General features: G+C 47.0%; 1 protein-coding gene across 9 annotated transcripts in view; it reads right to left on the reverse strand.

The window, feature by feature from the left end:
• Window positions 1-18,734, reverse strand: part of cadpsa (Ca2+-dependent activator protein for secretion a) — a 279,926-nt gene that overhangs the window by 249,011 nt on the left and 12,181 nt on the right. For all 9 annotated transcript variants that reach the window (XM_055647594.1, XM_055647589.1, XM_055647592.1 and 6 more), the window contains one exon: window positions 3,909-4,022. In XM_055647594.1, coding sequence (XP_055503569.1) covers window positions 3,909-4,022 — 114 coding nt within the window. The remainder of the gene's footprint in view (window positions 1-3,908; window positions 4,023-18,734) is intronic.

Consider the following 18,734-nt stretch of genomic DNA (forward strand, 5'->3'; position numbering starts at 1 on the left):
CGCTACTCATCAACGTACCTCGGTGACTGCCAATCACCGCCCCCCCCGGACACTTATTATTTTTTTTAATTCAAATCGTTTGCTATGTCGCTCTTCAAGGGAGATGCTAAATGCATTTCGTTGACTCTGTACTGTACACTGACAATGACAATTAAATTGAATCTGAATCTGAAGCCATTTCGAACGGAGTCGAGGAAACACTTTTTCTCACAGAGAGTGGCGAGTCTGTGGAATTCTCTGCCTCAGAGGGTGGTGGAGGCAGGTTCTCTGGATACTTTCAAGAGAGAGCTATAGCCTTTTAAAAATAGCGGAGTCAGGGGATATGGGGAGAAGGCTGGAACGGGGTACTGATTGGGGATGATCAGCCATGATCACATTGAATGGTGGTGTTGGCTCAAAGGGCCGAATGTCCTATTCCTGCACCTATTATCTATTGTCTATTGTGTATAACTCCGAGTAGCACAGTCAGGATGCGATCTCTCGTTTCCCTCTCCCCTGACTCTCAGTCTGAAGAAGGGTCTCGGCCCAAAACGTCACCCATTCCTTCTCTCCCGAAACGCTGCCTGAACCACTGAGTTACTCCAGCGTTTTGTTCTATCTTCCGTTTAATGCCAGCATCTGCAATTCTTTCCTACATATTTAGGATGGATATCGGATTGATTGGATATAGCATGGAAAAAGGCCTTTCGGCCCACCGAGTCCATGCTGGCCATCGATCACCCATTCACACCGGTTCTATATTTTCCCACTTCACATGCATTCCCAATACTCTAGGGGTCAATTTACAGAGGTCAATGAACCTACGACCCAAGTATAGAAGTCAAGTCAAGTCAAGTCATGTCAAGTTTACTTGAAAGTACCTTGTATATAATTGTGACAAGCAAAATACTGCACTATTGATGCAGGAATATGGGTTCGAATCACCACAACATTTAGAAAGTTTAAGGGCGGTGAATCAGTGGACATAGCCTCGGAATTAAAGGACGTTCTTTTAGGAAGGAGATGAGGATAAGTTTCTTTAGTCAGAGGGAAGTGAATCTGTGGAATTCTTTGCCACAGAAGGCTGTGGAGGCCAAGTCAAAGGATATTTTTAAGGCGGAGATTGACAGATTCTTGATTGGTAAGGATGTCAGGGGTTATTGGGAGAAAGCAGGAGAATGGAGTTGAGAGGGAAAGATATGATAGAATTGCGGAGTAGACGTGATGTGCCGAATGGCCTAATTCTGCTTCTAGAATTTATGAACTTATGAATTGATATTTCTGAGGGGAGGGGATACTCGTTGAACCCAGACATTGAAAGAGGGGTTCAAACATTCACATGCCTATGTTCACGTTTAATACTGTAAAACCTTCACAAAGCCTCAAGCACAAGGGAACATCTGAACCCAGGAACCTTTCTTGATAAACAGATTAAATACATGTTAAATTTCAGTGCACTTCAGCTTATTGCCACGTGTACAGAGATCCAGCGAAAAGCTTTTGTTGCGTGCGAACCAGTCAGCAGAAAGACAATTTTCAGGCTACGGTTCTTGCCCGCCAACATTTCGTCCTTCCTCCCCAAGAATTACAGAAGCTAAATAATAATAATATAGATGCCAGAATTCTCGGAAAAAAAAACAAACAGAAAATGATGGTAAAACACTCAGCTGGTCAGGCAGCATCTGCGGCGAGAAAAATCACCATTTCTAATCTGACATCGACCCAATAACAATGAGCTGCGTTTCCTACCCACCACTCCAAACTCCAAACTACTGACTACTCACCAAACTAAGGCGTAGGGCAGCAACGAAGTAGTGTCGATTCCTTCAGTTGCTGTTTCCGTCAACCCTGTTTTACGAGTCAGGGTTGTTAGCCCTGTGCTCAACCTCCAACCTGGAGGACCAGTGGATCTCTCTACGTCTCGCCTCTACCCTTCGACCTGTCCAGCATGGGAGACCCTAACAGGAGACGAATCTCCCGCTGGCAATAGCTCTAGGGTTGACTTGAGACACACAAGCTCCCCGACCACAACAAGGTTGCAATCCACTGACAGCACGTTCTATTAATATTCAAGAAATTGGTACTAATTTTATTCGACATATAAAAAACCAGGGACACCACACAGACACACAGTCCACACAGAGGGCGGTGCGTACATCAGCCACACCATCCCGCAGGTTACCACTAATCATATGCTTGTGAAGATGACCCCATAGACTGCTGTTGAGATTGTACCCTGTGGAATTCCTAATCACTTCTGAACAATACAACTGTTGTCCCAGTTGTCATTGCTGGTATAATTCACTCTATATTCTAACCATTTACCTCAATCTGACAAGACAAAGGACACATTACTGTTCATATATTTAGTTTGATTTCTAAATTACTATTATCAATAAACAGAAAGGCGCAGCCATTAAGCGCCAGCTGTTGCAATTACTGCCTTTCAGCTAAACTCACACGCAACGCACTGGTAGCTTTTAGCTCAGTTGTTTGACATCCGAGGTGTAAGAAGGTCGTAGGTTCAGCTTCAGACCATGGATCGCGAGTCAAGGGGGCCTTTACGTTAGAGATACAGCTTGGAAACAGGCCCTTCGGCCCATCAAGTCCACCTGCTATCCCACTCTCTCAACCCCACTCCCTGCACACTAGGAGGGCAATTTACTAAGGTCGGTCAACCTTCAAACCTGCACGTCTTTGGGATGAGGGAGGCAGGCGGAACTCCTGGAGAAAACCCACGCAGTCAACGGAATTTGTACGTTCTCCCCGTGATCTGCGTGGGGTTTCTCCGAGATCTTCGGTGTCCTCCCACATTCCAAAGACGTGCAGGTTTGTAGGTACACGAAAATGCTGGAGAAACTTAACGGGTGCAGCAGCATCTATGGAGCGAAGGAAATAGGCAACGTTTCGGGACGAAACGTTGCCTATTTCCTTCGCTCCAGAGATGCTACTGCACCCGCTGAGTTTCTCCAGCATTTTTGACTACTTTTGATTTTCCAGCATCTGCAGTTCCTTCTTAAACAGGTTTGTAGGTTAATTGGCTTGGTTAATGTAAAACCTGGCCCTAGTGGGTGTAGTGTGCGGGGATCGCTGGTCGGCGAAGACCTGATGGGCCGAAGGGCCTGTTTCCACGCTGTATCTCTAAACTAAACTAAACTAAGAATTGGGTGACCGGTGTCAAATGAAGTGGCTCTCATGTTCTCTCTACGCTCCATATCTCACTTTGAGCCGACTGCTTGTAATGGTGCCCCAGAAGAGTTCCCAAAGTAGGAATGTGATAATATCCACAGAACACTCGCTAGCAGACAGACACTGGCATTCATTTTCCCCCTCTCCCATCAGGAAAAATGTACAGAAGTGTGAAAACGCACAACTCCAGATTCAGGGACAGTTTCTTCCCAGCTGTTACCAGGGAACTGAATCATCCTACCACAACCAGAGAGCAGCCCTGAATTACTATCTACCTCATTGGTGACCCTCGGACTATTCTTGATTGGACTTTGCTGGTTTTACCTTGCACTAAATGGTTTTCCCTTATCATGTACCTGTACACTGTAAATGGCTCAAATGCAATCACGTATCGTCTCTCCGCTGACTCGATCGCACGCAACAAAAGCTTTTCACTGGTCTTCAGTAGATGTGACAATAAGCCAAACTGTTTAACCAAGAACTGCAGACATTGGAGAAATCGAAGGTAGACAAAAATGCTGGAGAAACTCAGCGGGAGAAGCAGCATCTACGGAGCGAAGGAATAGGCGACGTTTCGGGTCGAGACCCTTCTCTCAGACTAAACTGTAATTCTTTATAATAGAATAGAAAAGAACATCTTACCGACTCAAATGAAAGTAGTTATATTTTCAGAAAAACTAATAACATTCAGCAAAAGCAAACTTCTCTCGCTGTGGACCCCATAAGAGAACAGACGTTACCTCATAATAACTTTGTACAGCATTGATAAAGGCTTCATCTGCCACGATCTGTGTCTCTCCATTCAAGAAAGCCTGGAACCGATCCTTGACTGTTTGAAGCTGCGGCTTGTTTATCTAAGAAAAGAAAAAGGAAGAATATATAACTATATATAGAGTGAAATATTCATAAGCCAGTCAGGCATTTCTTTCCATTCACTCAGAGTGGAACAACATTTTCACTTTATAGATCCAGAGGTAAATGTCCTGAATTGAGAGCTCTGTAAAATCAAGAACAATATTGCTGCAATGTCTTCCCTTATTTCTCCACTTCACCAGTAGGGGTACATCAGTCCTGGGTACTGATCTATTATTCGCTCCATTTGGGGCAGCAGGGTGTCACAAGAGTTGCTAGCTCACAGCACAAGAGACCCGGGTTCAATCCTGACCACGGATGCTGTCTATACGGAGTTTGTACTTTCTCCCAGTGACCCCGTGGGTTTTCTCCGGGTTCTCTGGTTTCCCCTCCACTCTCCAATGACTTATGGGTTTGTAAGTTAAATGACTTTGGTAAAATTGTAAATTGTCCCTAGTGTGTGTAGGGTAGAACTAGTGTACGGAAGGATTGTTGGTCGGAGGGACTGTATCTGGACTGTATCTCTAAACTAATCTAAATGCAGTATGTGTAGGAGGCAAGTTTGGGCACCATATCTGAGGAAGGATGTGCTGTCTCTGGAGAGGGTCCAGAGGATGATCCCAGGAATGAGTCGGGTTAACCTATGATGAGCGTTTGTCGGCACTGGGCCTGTACTCGCTGGAGTTTAGAAGAATGAGAGGGGGACCTCATTGAAACATACGGAATAGTGAAAGGCTTGAATAGAGTGGATGTGGAGAGGATGTTTCCACTAGTGGGAGAGTCTAGAACTAGGGGTCATAGCCTTAGAATTAAAGGGCATTTTTTTAGGAAGGAGATGAGTATTTCTTTAGTCAGAGGGTGGTGAATCTGTGGAATTCTTTGCCACAGAAGGCTGTGGAGGCCAAGTCAGTGGATATTTTTAAGGCAGTGATAGATAGATTCTTGATTAGCATGGGTGTCAGAGGTTATGGGGGGGAAGGCAGGAAAAATGGGGTTTGGAGGGAGAGATAGATCAGGCATGACATAATGGCGGAGTAACTTGATGGGCCGAATGGCCTAATTCTACTACTATTCCTTAAGACATGATTCTCTGGATCAAGCTGGATGGGAAAAGAAAGAGGATACAGAAGGTGAACATTGTGGGTTTGATCTTACTGGATGGGACCTTCAATCTGGTGTTATCATTCAATGGAGAGACGATTTGTTTAAATGCATGCTTTTTTCTGGTAGTTCCTCTCTGTGTAGAAGGAACGGGTGACGTTTCGGGTCGAGACCCTTCTTCAGGCAGAGAGTCAGGGGAGAGGGAAACAAGAGATAGGGAAGGGTAAGGTGTGAAATGTAATAGGATCCTGAGGAGCAACTTTATCACACAGAGGGTGGTGGGTATATGAAATGAGCACCCAGTGGAGAATATCCACTATTCCCCAGTTAAGATCCTGTTCATCATCAAACACTTCATACAAGAACAAGCCACAGGTGCAAAGAACTACATTTAACTCCGCCATGTCGGGGTATAAAAGCATTTGATTGATGAGTACAGGAGCTGAGGCAAGTGACAGATATTTTAATTGCATAATGAATTCTGACAAAGTGATTGTAATTTTGAAAATGAGATTTGAAACAGAATTTGGCTCCGCTCGCTCAGCCAATGCCAACTTTTTTTTCACATTTTCACATGTATCACTTGCTTTTGCTTGTTCTGTACCATTAAGTAATGAAAGGGATTAAGTAATGAAATGGATTAAATAATGAAAGTGGGACTGGGTATAGAAATTTGGCAGATAAAGGCTGCCAGGGCTCAAAGTCCCGAGCTATAGGAAGAGGTTGGGCGGGCGAGGACTTTGTTCCTTGGAGCGCAGGTGGATGGTCTTATATAGATATGTATAAAAATCACAAGGCAAATGTATAGGGTCAGGGCTTGTCCCACTTAGGAGACCTAGACGGCAACCTCTGGTGACCTTGTCTGCCACCCAAAAAACGCACATGTTGAAAACCTTCCTCGACTATGAAGAAAACCGGCTTCGACTAGACCTGCGACTAAAAAATGATCGATTTTTAAAACTGCGATCTATTTTTAGTCGATGCCGGTTTTAATCATGATGAAAAAATAGCAGCAACCTAGATGAAGCCTCGACCACACGGAAACCACTTTCCACCATTAGGGAGAGTGACCAAAACCTCCGGTGACCTCATGGAAACCATGGGTGGTGGGCAAGGTCACCAGAGGTTGCTGTTTAGGTCTCCTAAGTGGGACAGGCCCTTAACTGCACAGAGTCTGTTATTCAGAGTAGGGGAATAAAGAAACAAAGAATATACGGTAGGTTTGAGATGAGAGGGGAAAAATTTACTGGGAGCCCGATGAGCAACATTTTAATACAGAGGGCGGGGGTGGGGGTGTGAAATGAGCTGCCAGAGGAGGTAGTTGACTTAGGTACGATCAAAACTTTAACATGGCATTTGGACATGTGATGTTAAGAGGGATATATAGGCCAAATGAGGGCAGGTGAGACTAGTGTAGATGGGGCATCTTGGTCAAGTAGGGCTGAAGGGCCTGTTTCCATGCTGTATGACTCTATGATTTAGAAAGAGGAATGGTGGGTAAGAGAGGGAATAATCTTGGAAACCCCCAAAGTCGCAAACTGCGTCATATCTTTCGCTGGCGTACTTCCATCCACAAGTTTTCATACATTGCAACCTCTCACTAAATCCAAATGGTGCCAGGTCTGCTTTTATGATGCATAGTCTGCTAGAACAGTTGCTCCTTTGGTTGGTACATAGACCATAGAACAGTACCGGACAAGAACAGGCCCTTCAGCCCACAATGTGAACATGATGCTAACTCTTATCTGCCTTCGCATAATCCATATCCCTCCATTCTCCGCAAAGCCACCGTTGTATCTGCCTCCACCTCCATCCCTGTCAGCATGTTCTAGCTACACGCCATCCTCTGTCAGCATGTTCCAGCTACACGCCATCCCATGTGTAAAATACTTTCCCCGCACATCTCCTTTAAACTTTGCCCCTCTCATCTTAAAGCTATGCCCTCTGGTATTTGATTCTTCCATCCTGGGAAAAAGGTTCTGACTGTCTACCCTATCTATGCCTTTGATAATGTTATATTCTTCTATCAGGTCTCATGCCCAACCTCTCCCTGTAGTTTATATCCCCGAATATTTTAATCATTTCAAGGGAATTTAAAATCCCCTTCATCTTTATTCAGAGGGTGGTGAATCTGTGGAAATCATTGCCACAGAAGGCTGCGGAGCCTCAGGCAATGGATATTTTTAAGGCCGAGATGGATACATTTGTGATTAGAATGGGTGTCAGGGTTAATGGGAGAAGGCAGGAGAATGCTGTTGAGAGGGAAAGATAGATCAGCCATGATTCAATGGCGGGGTAGACCTGATGGGCCAAATGGCCTAATTCTGCTCCGAGAATTGATGAATTTACAAGTCCAGGCACCATTCTTGTGAACCTCCTCCCACCCTTTCCAAAGCCTCCCCATCCTTCCTGTAATGGGGTGACCAGAGCAATATTTTGCTGAAAACCGGAGTTGTTTTCCTGGACACTCCAATCTTTAATTCTGGGGAATACCATGTGCACCAAGGTTTACTGTACTGGGCGATATTTTTGCTGAAAGCCACAACTCACTTAAGGGCCTGTCCCACCAGCATGCACCTGCATGCGGCAAGCGTGGCCAAACCAGAAGCGGGAGCCGCTCGAAGGTCGAGTGCGTGACACGGCGTCGAGGCGGCTGCGGGCTGGCAGGCCGTTGCCGCGCGGAATTTTTAAACGCGTTTAGTTTTTCGGAGCCCCGCGCGATGTCGGGACCAGCTCCGCTAAACTCCATACGGTTCCAGCGATCGAAGTGGGACCGGCCCCGCGAGGCCGTACGGCTCAAGCGACCACGTTAGGTCGCGCTTGCCGCATGGAGTCGCATGCTGGTGGGACAGGCCCTTTAATCGGCTTTGCACACAACATAAATTGTCCACCTCACTCCCACTCTGACATCTCCGTGCATTGCCTCTCATCCTCAAATACATGCATCGGATACACGACCCTGCAACACATGCATATCCACCTGCAAAAATTATGTCTATTGAGAATTCAGAAGGACACAAAGTGCTTGAGTAACTCAGCAGGTCAGGTAGCATAATGGCATTGCTGAGTTCCTGCTGTACAGCACCAGACCCAGGTTGGATCCTGACTACAGGTGCTGTCTGTAGGGAGTTTGTACGTTCTCCCTGTGACCATGTGGGTTTTCTCCGGGTGCTCCGGTTTCCTCCGACATTCCAAAGAGGTGCAGGTTTGCGGGTTAAAAGGCTTCTGTAAAATTGTCCCTAGTGTGTGGGATAGAACTAGTGTACAGGTGGACTCGGTGGGCCGAAGGGTCTGTTTCCACACTGTATTCCTAAAACTAAACTAAGGAACTAAAGCATCGCTGGACAACATACATAGTGACATTTCGGGTCAAGGCCTTTTTGAAGGGTCCCGATCCATGTTCTCCAGAGATGCTGCATGATCTGCCCAATCACGCCAGCACTTTGTGTCCTTGTGTGTATTAACCAGTCCTTTGCTTCGACTATTGACTCCAGAGTTCTGCAACAAAGTTCAACGTGCCTATGCTACAATAATAATGGCCCTGTCCCTCGGTACGAGTTCATTCCAAGAGCTCTCCCGAGTTTGCTCTGATTCGAACTTGGAGATTTACGGGTAATGGCCGCTCGTCGGTACTCGGGGCTCTCGTGGACATTTTTCAACATGTTGAAAAATCTTCACGAGTCTTCCCGAGCTTACCTGCCGTTAGCGAGTCTTCCCGAGTACCTGCCGTTAGCGTTACGAGCCGTTAAGAGACGTCCCCGAGCTCCGACGTACCCGTACGTTCATTCTCCGTGCTTACCACGAGTTTGATTTTTTTTGGAACTCGGGAGAGCTCTTGAATGAACTCGCACAGTGGGACAGGGCCATAACACATTCAACCACAAGATGATGATTTTCTACCCCGATTGGATTTCCATTAGTTTTTTTATAATCTCCGAGTTTTAATAATAAATTAAAGATTGGAATGAACATGGTGGCGTAATGAGGGTGTTTCTGTCCTGTGTGACTCTACGACGTAAAGATCATCCATGAGAAACAATTTAAAAATAAATTGCTTGCGCAGGTGAAAAAATCAATTGAAGATGGACTTCTGCAATCCATAACTAGTTATTCATCAAATATTAGCATCACTGCCCTTTTAATTTTTCAAAACAATTGTCCAGTTCTGTGTCAAGCCTTGGAGATCAATGATGAATTTACAGAATATGTGATAGTCCTTTCAGCTTAAGAAAGAACTGCAGATGATGGAAAAATCGAAGGTAGCCAAAAACGCTGGAGAAACTCAGCGGGTGAGGCAGCATCCATGCGTGGGTTTTCTCCAGGTGCTCCGGTTTCCTCCCACGCTCCAAAGACACGCAGGTTTGTAGGTTAATTGGCTTTGGTACCATTGTAAATTGTCCCTAGTGTGTGTGTGTAGGATAGTGCTAGTGTACGGGGTGATCGCTGGTCGGCATGGACTCGGTGGGCCGAAGGGCCTGTTTCAGAGCTGCATCTTCAAAGTCGGAAGTCTACATTGTAACCCGTTGCTGTAATTGCTGACGGTGAGCTAATTAGATGCTCTGCCTGCAGAAAGTTCTATTTTTAGAAGTAAGATCACAAGAGTCTAGCAGGAGGTTCATGCTACCCATGGAGATACGGCTGCAGACATTGCGAATAGTTGATATTGAGCTGCCCTGACCTTGCACTCTGCAAGGCAAAGCAAGAGATCATTTAAAGAAAGTTAATGTACGAGTAGCAGGGTACAGCAAAAAATATTTGTTGCCATCCGGCCCATAGAAACATAGAAACATAGAAATTAGGTGCAGGAGTAGGCCATTCGGCCCTTCGAGCCTGCACCGCCATTCAATATGATCATGGCTGATCATCCAACTCAGTATCCCATACCTGCCTTCTCTCCATACCCCCTGATCCCAAGGGCCACATCTAACTCCCTCTTAAATATAGCCAATGAACTGGCCTTGACTACCCTCTGCGGCAGAGAGTTCCAGAGATTCACCACTCTCTGTGTGAAAAAAGTTCTTCTCATCTCGGTTTTAAAGGATTTCCCCCTTATCCTTAAGCTGTGACCCCTTGTCCTGGACTTCCCCAACATCGGGAGCAATCTTCCTGCATCCAGCCTGTCCAACCCCTTAAGAATTTTGTAAGTTTCTATAAGATCCCCTCTCAATCTCCTAAATTCTAGAGAGTATAAACCAAGTCTATCCAGTCTTTCTTCATAAGACAGTCCTGACATCCCAGGAATCAGTCTGGTATTCCCATCCAGTCTACTCCGCCATTCAATCATGACTAATCTATCCCTCCCTCCTAACCCCAGTCCCCTGCCTTCTCCCCATAACCCCGACACCCGTACTTATCAAGAATCTATCTATCTCTGCCTTAAAAATGTCCATTGACTTGGCCTCCACAGCCTTCTGTGGCAATTAATTCCACAGATTCACCACCCTCTGACTAACGCAGTCTGCTGCTTGTTCATTGCTTAAGTAGGGGAATAAAGAGGCCCGACACGGTGGTGCAGCGGTAGAGTTCCGGCCTTACAACACCAGAGACCCGGTTTTGATTCCGACTACGGGTGCTGTCAGTACGGAGTTTGCAGGTTCTCCCTGTGACTGTGTGGCTTTTCTCTTGGAAATTGGGAATCTCGGTCGGCACGGACGAGTTGGGCTGAAGGGCCCGTTTCCTTGCAGGTGACGTGACACTATGCCTCTATCTCTGTGCTCTGATAGAAGAACTCAGATCTTCTAGAATTTCCCATTAAGGGGAAGATCTTCCCAGTGTATTGAGGCATCTGCTGAAGGTACATGAGATGTTGGAGGCATACGTGGACAGTGGATCTGCTAGTGCACCAGACAGCTGTGTGACAAAATATGCTCCTTCACTGGTTAATATACAGGTGACACACACTTTGCCCCAGGAACAGATTCACTGATGATGTCCTCATTGTCATCCCGGTGAGTTTCATTGTCTGCAACTCATTTTCACCTAGCTCACAGCTAACAATGGCCCATTTCCTTCATCATCCTTACTTTTTTGCATATCTTCAATTCATTTGTTCTATACATCTCTATATCTCTGTCTATATCTCCCCGAGTCTGAAGAAGGATCTCGGAAGACGGAAGACCCTTCTTCCATCACCTATTCCTTTAATCCAGAGATGCTGTCTGACCCGTTGAGTTATTCCAGCTTTTTGTGTCTATCTTCGGTTTAAACCGGCACCTGCAGGTTTCCGGTGGGCGGCGCGACTCTGGTCAGCAGCGGCCTCTGCAGTCTGTCCGCGTTTTATTATTTTCTGCCTGTGTTTTTATGTAGTCTTTGTTATTTTTTGTTGGGGTGTGTGTGTGTGGGGGGGTGGGGGTGGGGTGGGAGGGGGGGGGGGAACTTTTTAAATCTCTCCCTGCACGGGAGACCCGAGCCTGTCAAAACCCTTAAGAATTTTGTATAGTTTCTAAAGATCCCCCTCTTTTTCTCGTCGGGTTTCCGTTGTCGTTGGGGCCGCAACGAGGAGCGGCCTCCAACAGGAAGAGACCGGGGACTCTGGTGCTACGACTCACCTCACCGTCGCGGGGCTGGCTGAGTCCGGAGCGGGTGGAGCGGTGGAGGAGCGCTGCTGCGGCCCGACCGGAGAGTCGGAGGCTCCAACGGCAGGTCTGTGGACGGCGGCACCGGGAGCCCGCGGGTCCCTGGAGGGAGACCGCTTTTCAGGGCTCTCGCAACGGCGACTTCCCCCGCCCGAGTTGCGGGGTTGAAGAGCTCCTGGAGCGGGGCCTACATCACTGCCCCGCGCGGCTTGGAATGGCCGCGGGACTCTGCGAGCGCACGCCGGGGGCTCTAACAACTAGACCCGGTGTGCGACCTTGCACCACCCGGCGTGGCTTTAATGGCCGCGGGACAATCGCCATCGCCAGCCGGGGGCTTTGACTTTGACTCTGACATGGGGGGGGGAGAGTGCAGTGGAGAGATAAGTTTTTTTGGCCTTCCATCACAGCAATGTGATGGATGTTTATGTAAATTATGTTGTGTCTTGGGTCTATGTGTTTGTAATGTATGGCTGCAGAAACAGCATTTCGTTTGGACCTCAAGGGGTCCAAATGACAATTAAATGTATCTTGTATCTTGTACTCATGAACATGTTTAGTTTAGAGATGCAGCATGGAAACAGGCCCCTTGCCTTCCATTCCCCACACACTAGGGTCAGTTTACGGAGGCCAATTAAACCACAAACCCGCACGTGAGACGGGATGAGAGAGGAAACCGGAACACCCAGAGGAAACCCACACGTTCGCAGGAAAACGTGCAAACTCCGCACCGTCAGCATCCGAGGTCAGGATCGAACCCCGGCCTCTGGGACCGCAGCTCCACTCACTGCGCCCTCTGTGCCCATTAACTCCCCCATTGCTGTTATCTCGGTAAATTAATGACAGTGGGTTGCTGCCCCTTGAACCACAATAACCAGATGTCTTGTTGAAAAACAGAAGGTAACGCACGTTGAATTGATTAGTTCGATTCTTGATTAGTACGGGTGTCAGGGGTTACGGGGAGAAGGCAGGCGAATGGGGTTAGGAGGGAGAGATGGATCAGCCATGATTGAAAGACGGAGCAAACTTGATGGGCCGAATGGCCTAATTCTGCTCCTATCACTTATAAAAGCTTTTTTTTTTTAAGTCATTTTTAAACAGACCCTGCAGTCCACACAGCCCAGCGATTCCCGCACATTAGCACTACCCTACAAACACCAAGGACAATTTACATTTTATACCAAGCCAATTAACCTACAAACCTGTGTGTAAGAAAGAACTGCAGATGCTGGCTAAAATCCGAGGTGGACACAAAACGCTGGAGTAACTCAGCAGGTGAGACCGCATCTCAGGAGAGAAGAAGTGGGCGACGTTTCAGGGCAACACCCTTCTTCAGGGTCTCGACCCAAAACGCCACCCATTCCTTCTCCTCTCCCGAGATGCTGCCTCACCCGCTAAACCTACAAACCTGTACGCCTTTGGATTGTGGGAGGAAACCCGAGCTCCCGGAGAAAACCCACGCGGTCATGGGAAGAACGAACATAGTCGGGATCAAACCCGGGTCTCTACCGCTGCGCCACCGTGCTTATTGCTCATCTCGCGAACAGCTCCGTCAGATTTTGACAAGCCGTAATGGCAGTACAACTTCAGCCCGCACAGTCCAGCTCAAGGGAAACACCGATAAACACATCACTTCAATACCAATCAACAAGGTACTTCAACACAAAAAGACAAACAACTTTTGTTTTAAAGTAGGCCTACAGTGGTAGCTGATCTACAGCGAGTTACTGAACTCAATTAGCATGGCTATTTATGTATTATAGGGAACCCATTGAAGGCTGCACAAAGCAGTGTAAATTAAACATCAGTTTCTTTTATCATCAAGTGCATACACCTTGTAACCATGAATTATGCAGGACAGAAATAGTTGCCTGATAACAAAGGGAATCTGTTGTACGCAAGTCATGGATAGAAAACACTTCCAGACATTTATACTGCAGGATATACCCAGCAACAGGAAAAACCAGGCTTTTCAATACATATATTTGAAGGCACTGTTAATAATTTTATCAAGGTTTCCTCAAAGGTTATAAGGAATTGGAGGAGATTTAGGACATTCGGCCCATCAAGTCTATTCCGCCATTCAATCATGGCTGATCTATCTCTCCCTCCTAACCCCATTCTCCTGCCTTCTGCGCATAACCTCTGACACCTGTACAAATCGAGAACTCTAGTCAGTCAATGGACAGTAACATTATCTCCCATGTGATCTCTGCAATAGTATTCAGTGTTTCGGCATTCAAGTTAAAAGAAAAGCTGCGTTTACAGATGCAGCCCGGAAACAGGCCCTTCAGCCCATCGAGTTTAGCACCGACCAGTGATTCCCCCGCACACCAGCTCCAAGGGACAATTTACAATCTTTACTGAAGCCAATTAACCTACAAACCTGTACGTCTTTGGAATGTGGGAGGAAGCCGGAGCTCCCGGAGAAAACCCATACGGTCACAGGGAGAACGTGCAAACTCCACACAGACAGCACCTAAAGTCTCTATGGTTCTATTTTATAGCCTCCCTGCAGTAATACTGCAGTTCCTCAGATGTTGTGAAATATTTCAAGTGATTTTTCTTCTCTCTCCCTGGCAGTAACACGTCTTCAGCGTGGAAACAGGCCCTTCGGCCCACCTTGCCCATGCCGACCAAGATGCCCAATCTACACTAGTCCCACCTGCCCGCGTTTAGCTCCAATCCCTCTAAACCTTCCCTTTTTCATGTACCTGTCCAAATGGTCTTTAACATGCCATGCAAGGTGGTTTTTGAACATCCAGGATTACATCTTTCCAATAATGTACAGATATTTAATTTCTCTTGGAGTCATACAGCACAGAAACAGGCCCTTCAGCTCATCCATGCCGACCATGGTGTCCCACCATAAGCTAGTCCCATTTACCCACATTTGGCTCATATCCCTCTAAACCTATCCTATCTATGTATCTGTCCAAAAGTGTTGTTATTCTGCCTACTTTGACTATCTCCTCTGGCAGCTCGTTCCATATACCCACCGTACTCTGTGTGAAAATGTTGCCCCTCAGGTCCTTATTAAATCTTCCCCCCCCCCTCACCTCAAACCTATGTTCTCTACTTCTTGATTCCCCTACTCTGGGCAAAAGTTTCTGTGCATTCACCCTATCCATTCCCCTCATGATTTGATACACCTCAAAGATCATCCCTTAACCTGCTGCAATCCCAAGAATAAAATCAGTGTCATGTTAATACGATATTAAGGGGGCGGCAGCGGTAAACGTGCTGCCTCACAGCGCCGGAGTCCCGGGTTCAACCCTGGCTACGGGCGCTGTCTGTACGTTCTCCCCGTGACCTGCGTGGGCTTTCTCCGTGATCTTCAATGTCCTCCCACACTCCAAAGACGTGCAGGTTTGTAGGAGGACACATTGGCTTGGTAAATGAGTGTTAGTGGGCGGGGATCGCTGGTCGGTGCAGACTCGGTGGGCCGAAGGGCCTGTTTCCGCACTGTATCTCAAAACTAAACCCTGGAACTAATAAACAGCCAATGGTTGAAATATAGACAGAATTGAAAGTATATAATTACATCTTGAAGTATTCGGACGAAAGTGTTTATCAGGGGTTTAAAAGGTTATGTAACCAGTAACCTAGTCACCAAATTCTACACAAGTGCCTAGAATGCATCAAGCATAATTAGTACTCAGAAGTAATTACCCAGGGCATATCTGCAGATAATTACTCACTAATTATTGCTTTCACGGTTTTAAAGAATCCTGTGATATTTTCTTTGGTTTGCTATCTTTAGGTGGGAAGTGGGCGGGATTACAATAGTCTACTTTTGTTAAATGTACTGAAAAAAGAAAAATATACCCTTATCAAATGTGAACGTGATTAGTAATTCAACAATCGTGCAATATTATCACAGATTCCTAAATTTGGCAGTTACTTCCTTCTCACAAAGAGTGCATCAAGGGTTCACCAAATTGATTTCTGGGGTTTAGTTTAGAGATACAGCAGGGAAATATGCCCTTCAGCCCACTGAGTCCATGCCGATCAGCGATCCCCACACACTAACACTATCCTCTTTAGTCAGAGGGTGGTGAATCTGTGCAATTCTTTACCATAGAAAGCTGTGGAGGCAAAGTCAGTGGATATATATTTTATGGCCGAGATAGATAGATTATTGATTAGTGCGGGTGTCAGAGGTTATGGGGAGAAGGCAGGAGAACGGGGTAAGGAGGGAGGGGTAGATGGGACTAGGGGAGAATACATGTTCTGCACGGACTAGAAGGGCCGAGATGGCCTGTTTCCGTGCTGTAATTGTTATATGGGTACATCAGCCATGATTGAATGGCGGAGTAGATTTGATGGGTCGAATGGCCTCATTCTACTCCTATCACTTATGATCCTACGCACTGGGGACAATTTACAATCTTTACCGAGGTAAATTAACCTGCAAACCTGTCGGTCTTTGGTGTGTGTGTGTGGAAACCTGAGCACCCGGAGAAAACCCTTGTGGTCACGGGGAGAATGTACAAGAGACACTTTATTGGGTTGGCTACAAAACAAAGCATTTCACTGCGCCTAGATACACGTGAGAATATCACTGAATCATTAACGCTCATTCATCACGGTCATGAGTGTAGAAGTTGGGACGTTACAGTTGTACGAGGCGTTGGCCTAGCTGCGTTTGGAGCATCCTGCCCCAGGGAGGATGTCGTTAAGATGGGGTGCGTTTGGGAGATGGGTGACAAAGTAAGTGACAAAGGCTTGACTGCTCTGCCTAAGGTGGACGTCTTCGAGTTGCAAGAACACTGGGCACCAGAGCAGGAGCATTCACCTAAGGTAATGGATAGATACTTCAGTCTTAAGCCCGTGACAAGGAACACACTGCAATCCATCTCCCCCATCCACACCAAAAAGCCTAAATGATTGTCTTGTTAAACTAAAGATAGACGCAAAATGCTGGAGTAACTCAGCGGGACAGGCGACATCTCTGGAGAGAAGGAATGGATAGGACAGGTTTGGAGTGGTATGGACCAAGCGCAGGCAGGTGGGACTAGTGCAGCTGGGACATGTGGACCAGTGTGGGCAAATTGGGCCGAAGGGCCTGTTTCCACTCTGTAAAGGAGACAACAGATACAGAGAGAAGGGTGTTTAAAAAGGAACTGCAGATGCTGGAAAATCGACGGTAGACAAAAATGCTGGAGAAACTCAGCAGGTGCAGCAGCATCTATGGAGCGAAGGAAATAGGCAACGTTTTGGGCCGAAACCCTTCTTTAGAGAGAAAAGTAACGGCTGTAAAGCCAAAGGGATGGGATATAGGTGGAAGGGGACAGGAAGAGGGGAAAAACAGGGGAGATGGAGGACTCATGGGTGGGAGATGAAAGGGGGGGTGGGGGGGGAGCAGGGAGACTGGGATGGGATAGTGGGAGAAATAGAGTGGGGTGGGGTATACAGGAAAGACAGTGGATGTAAGTACTTAATATATTATGTCATATATTACTTAAATCATAATGCTTGCTCCAAAGCAAACACAAAATGCTGGAGCAACTCAGCGGGACAGTCATGGGTCTCGTCCCGAAACGTCACCCATTCCTTCTCTCCAGAGATGCTGCCTGTCCCGCTGAGTTACTCCAGCATCTTTGATTTTAAACCAGCATCTGCAGTTCCTTCATACGCATTTTGCTTGCTCCAAGCTATTTTGGCAGTGTTGAAGGCAGCTGCCATGGATAAGAACAACCTTAAAGCATGTGGGCTGGAGCTGTTGCCCTTCTGAAGAGCGCACTCCATCGTGGCGCAGGTTATTTTTCTAAATCTTTGATGGCAGAGAGCTGAGATCAAGATCCCACTGGCCTCTTCTCAATGGCACTTTAAAGCCAGAACAATGGATTAAAGGCTAGTGAATCTATTGACCTGCTTCAGTTATCCTTCATCTTTCTCCTCGGCAGTGGGCGATTCCGCCGTGCATCAGTGCACAGTTGTTCCCTGCAAACGCAACCACACAGGAGCGATGCTGAGTCCCATTCCCTTCAGCAGGGGGCTGTGAGCACAACATCAGTATCCAGTGTGGATGAAGACAGCCAGGTGCAGAGAAACGACCAGACTGCAGGGAAAGGCATCTGCGGTGTCATCACAGTGGTACAACAAGAGTTATGGGGCTCTCCCACTGTACGAGCTAATTCTCCCGAGTTTCCCCTGATTCGAACTCGGAGATTTACGGTCATGGCCGCTCGTAGGTACTCGGGGCTCTCGTGGACATTTTTCAACGTGTTGAAAAATCTTCGCGAGTCTTCGCGAGCTTACCGCGTTTCCCCCGAGTACCTGCCGTTAACGTTACGAGCCGCTCAGGGACGTCCCCGAGCTCCGACGTACCCGCTACGTACATTCTACGTACTTACCACGAGTTTGATTTTTTTCGAATTCAGGAGAGCTCTTGAATGAGCTCGTACAGTGGGACAGGCCCCTTTAAATAGCTGAAGTTAAGGCCAAATACATCATATCTTGCAACACAACGATGATGATGACCAATGATCAGAACCAACGGAATCAAGGGATATGGGGGAAACGCAGGAACAGGGTACTGATTTTGGATGATCAGCCATGATATTGAATGGCCGTGCTATCTCGAAGGGCCGAACGGTCTACTCCTGCACCTATTTTCTATGTTTCTATGATCCATTCGACATTTTCCTTGACCTGCAGCCCCTTTGCTGCCTCGATGCCCTTCCATATCTCGGTGTCTCCCTCTCCCCCTGGCCTCTCAGTCTGAAGAAAGGTCTTGCCCCAAAATGTCACTCATTCCTTCGCTCCAGAGATGCTGCCCCGTCCCGCCGAGTTACTCCAGCATTTTGGGTCTCTCTTCGGGGTAAACCAGCATCTGCAGTTCCTTCCAGCTGCCGTGATTTGTCAGTCAGCCTCAGCCACTAAATGCACAAATGACGTGTAGGAAGGAACTGCAGGTGCTGGTTTGCACCGAAAATAGGCACAAAGTGCTGGAGTAACTCAGCGGGTCAGGCAGCATCTCTGGAGATAAGGAATGGGTGACGGTAGAAGGGTCTCGACCCTTCCGTCAGTCCAGCA

This window comes from Leucoraja erinacea, chromosome 16 (assembly GCF_028641065.1).
Source record: "Leucoraja erinacea ecotype New England chromosome 16, Leri_hhj_1, whole genome shotgun sequence".
NCBI lineage: Eukaryota > Metazoa > Chordata > Chondrichthyes > Rajiformes > Rajidae > Leucoraja > Leucoraja erinaceus.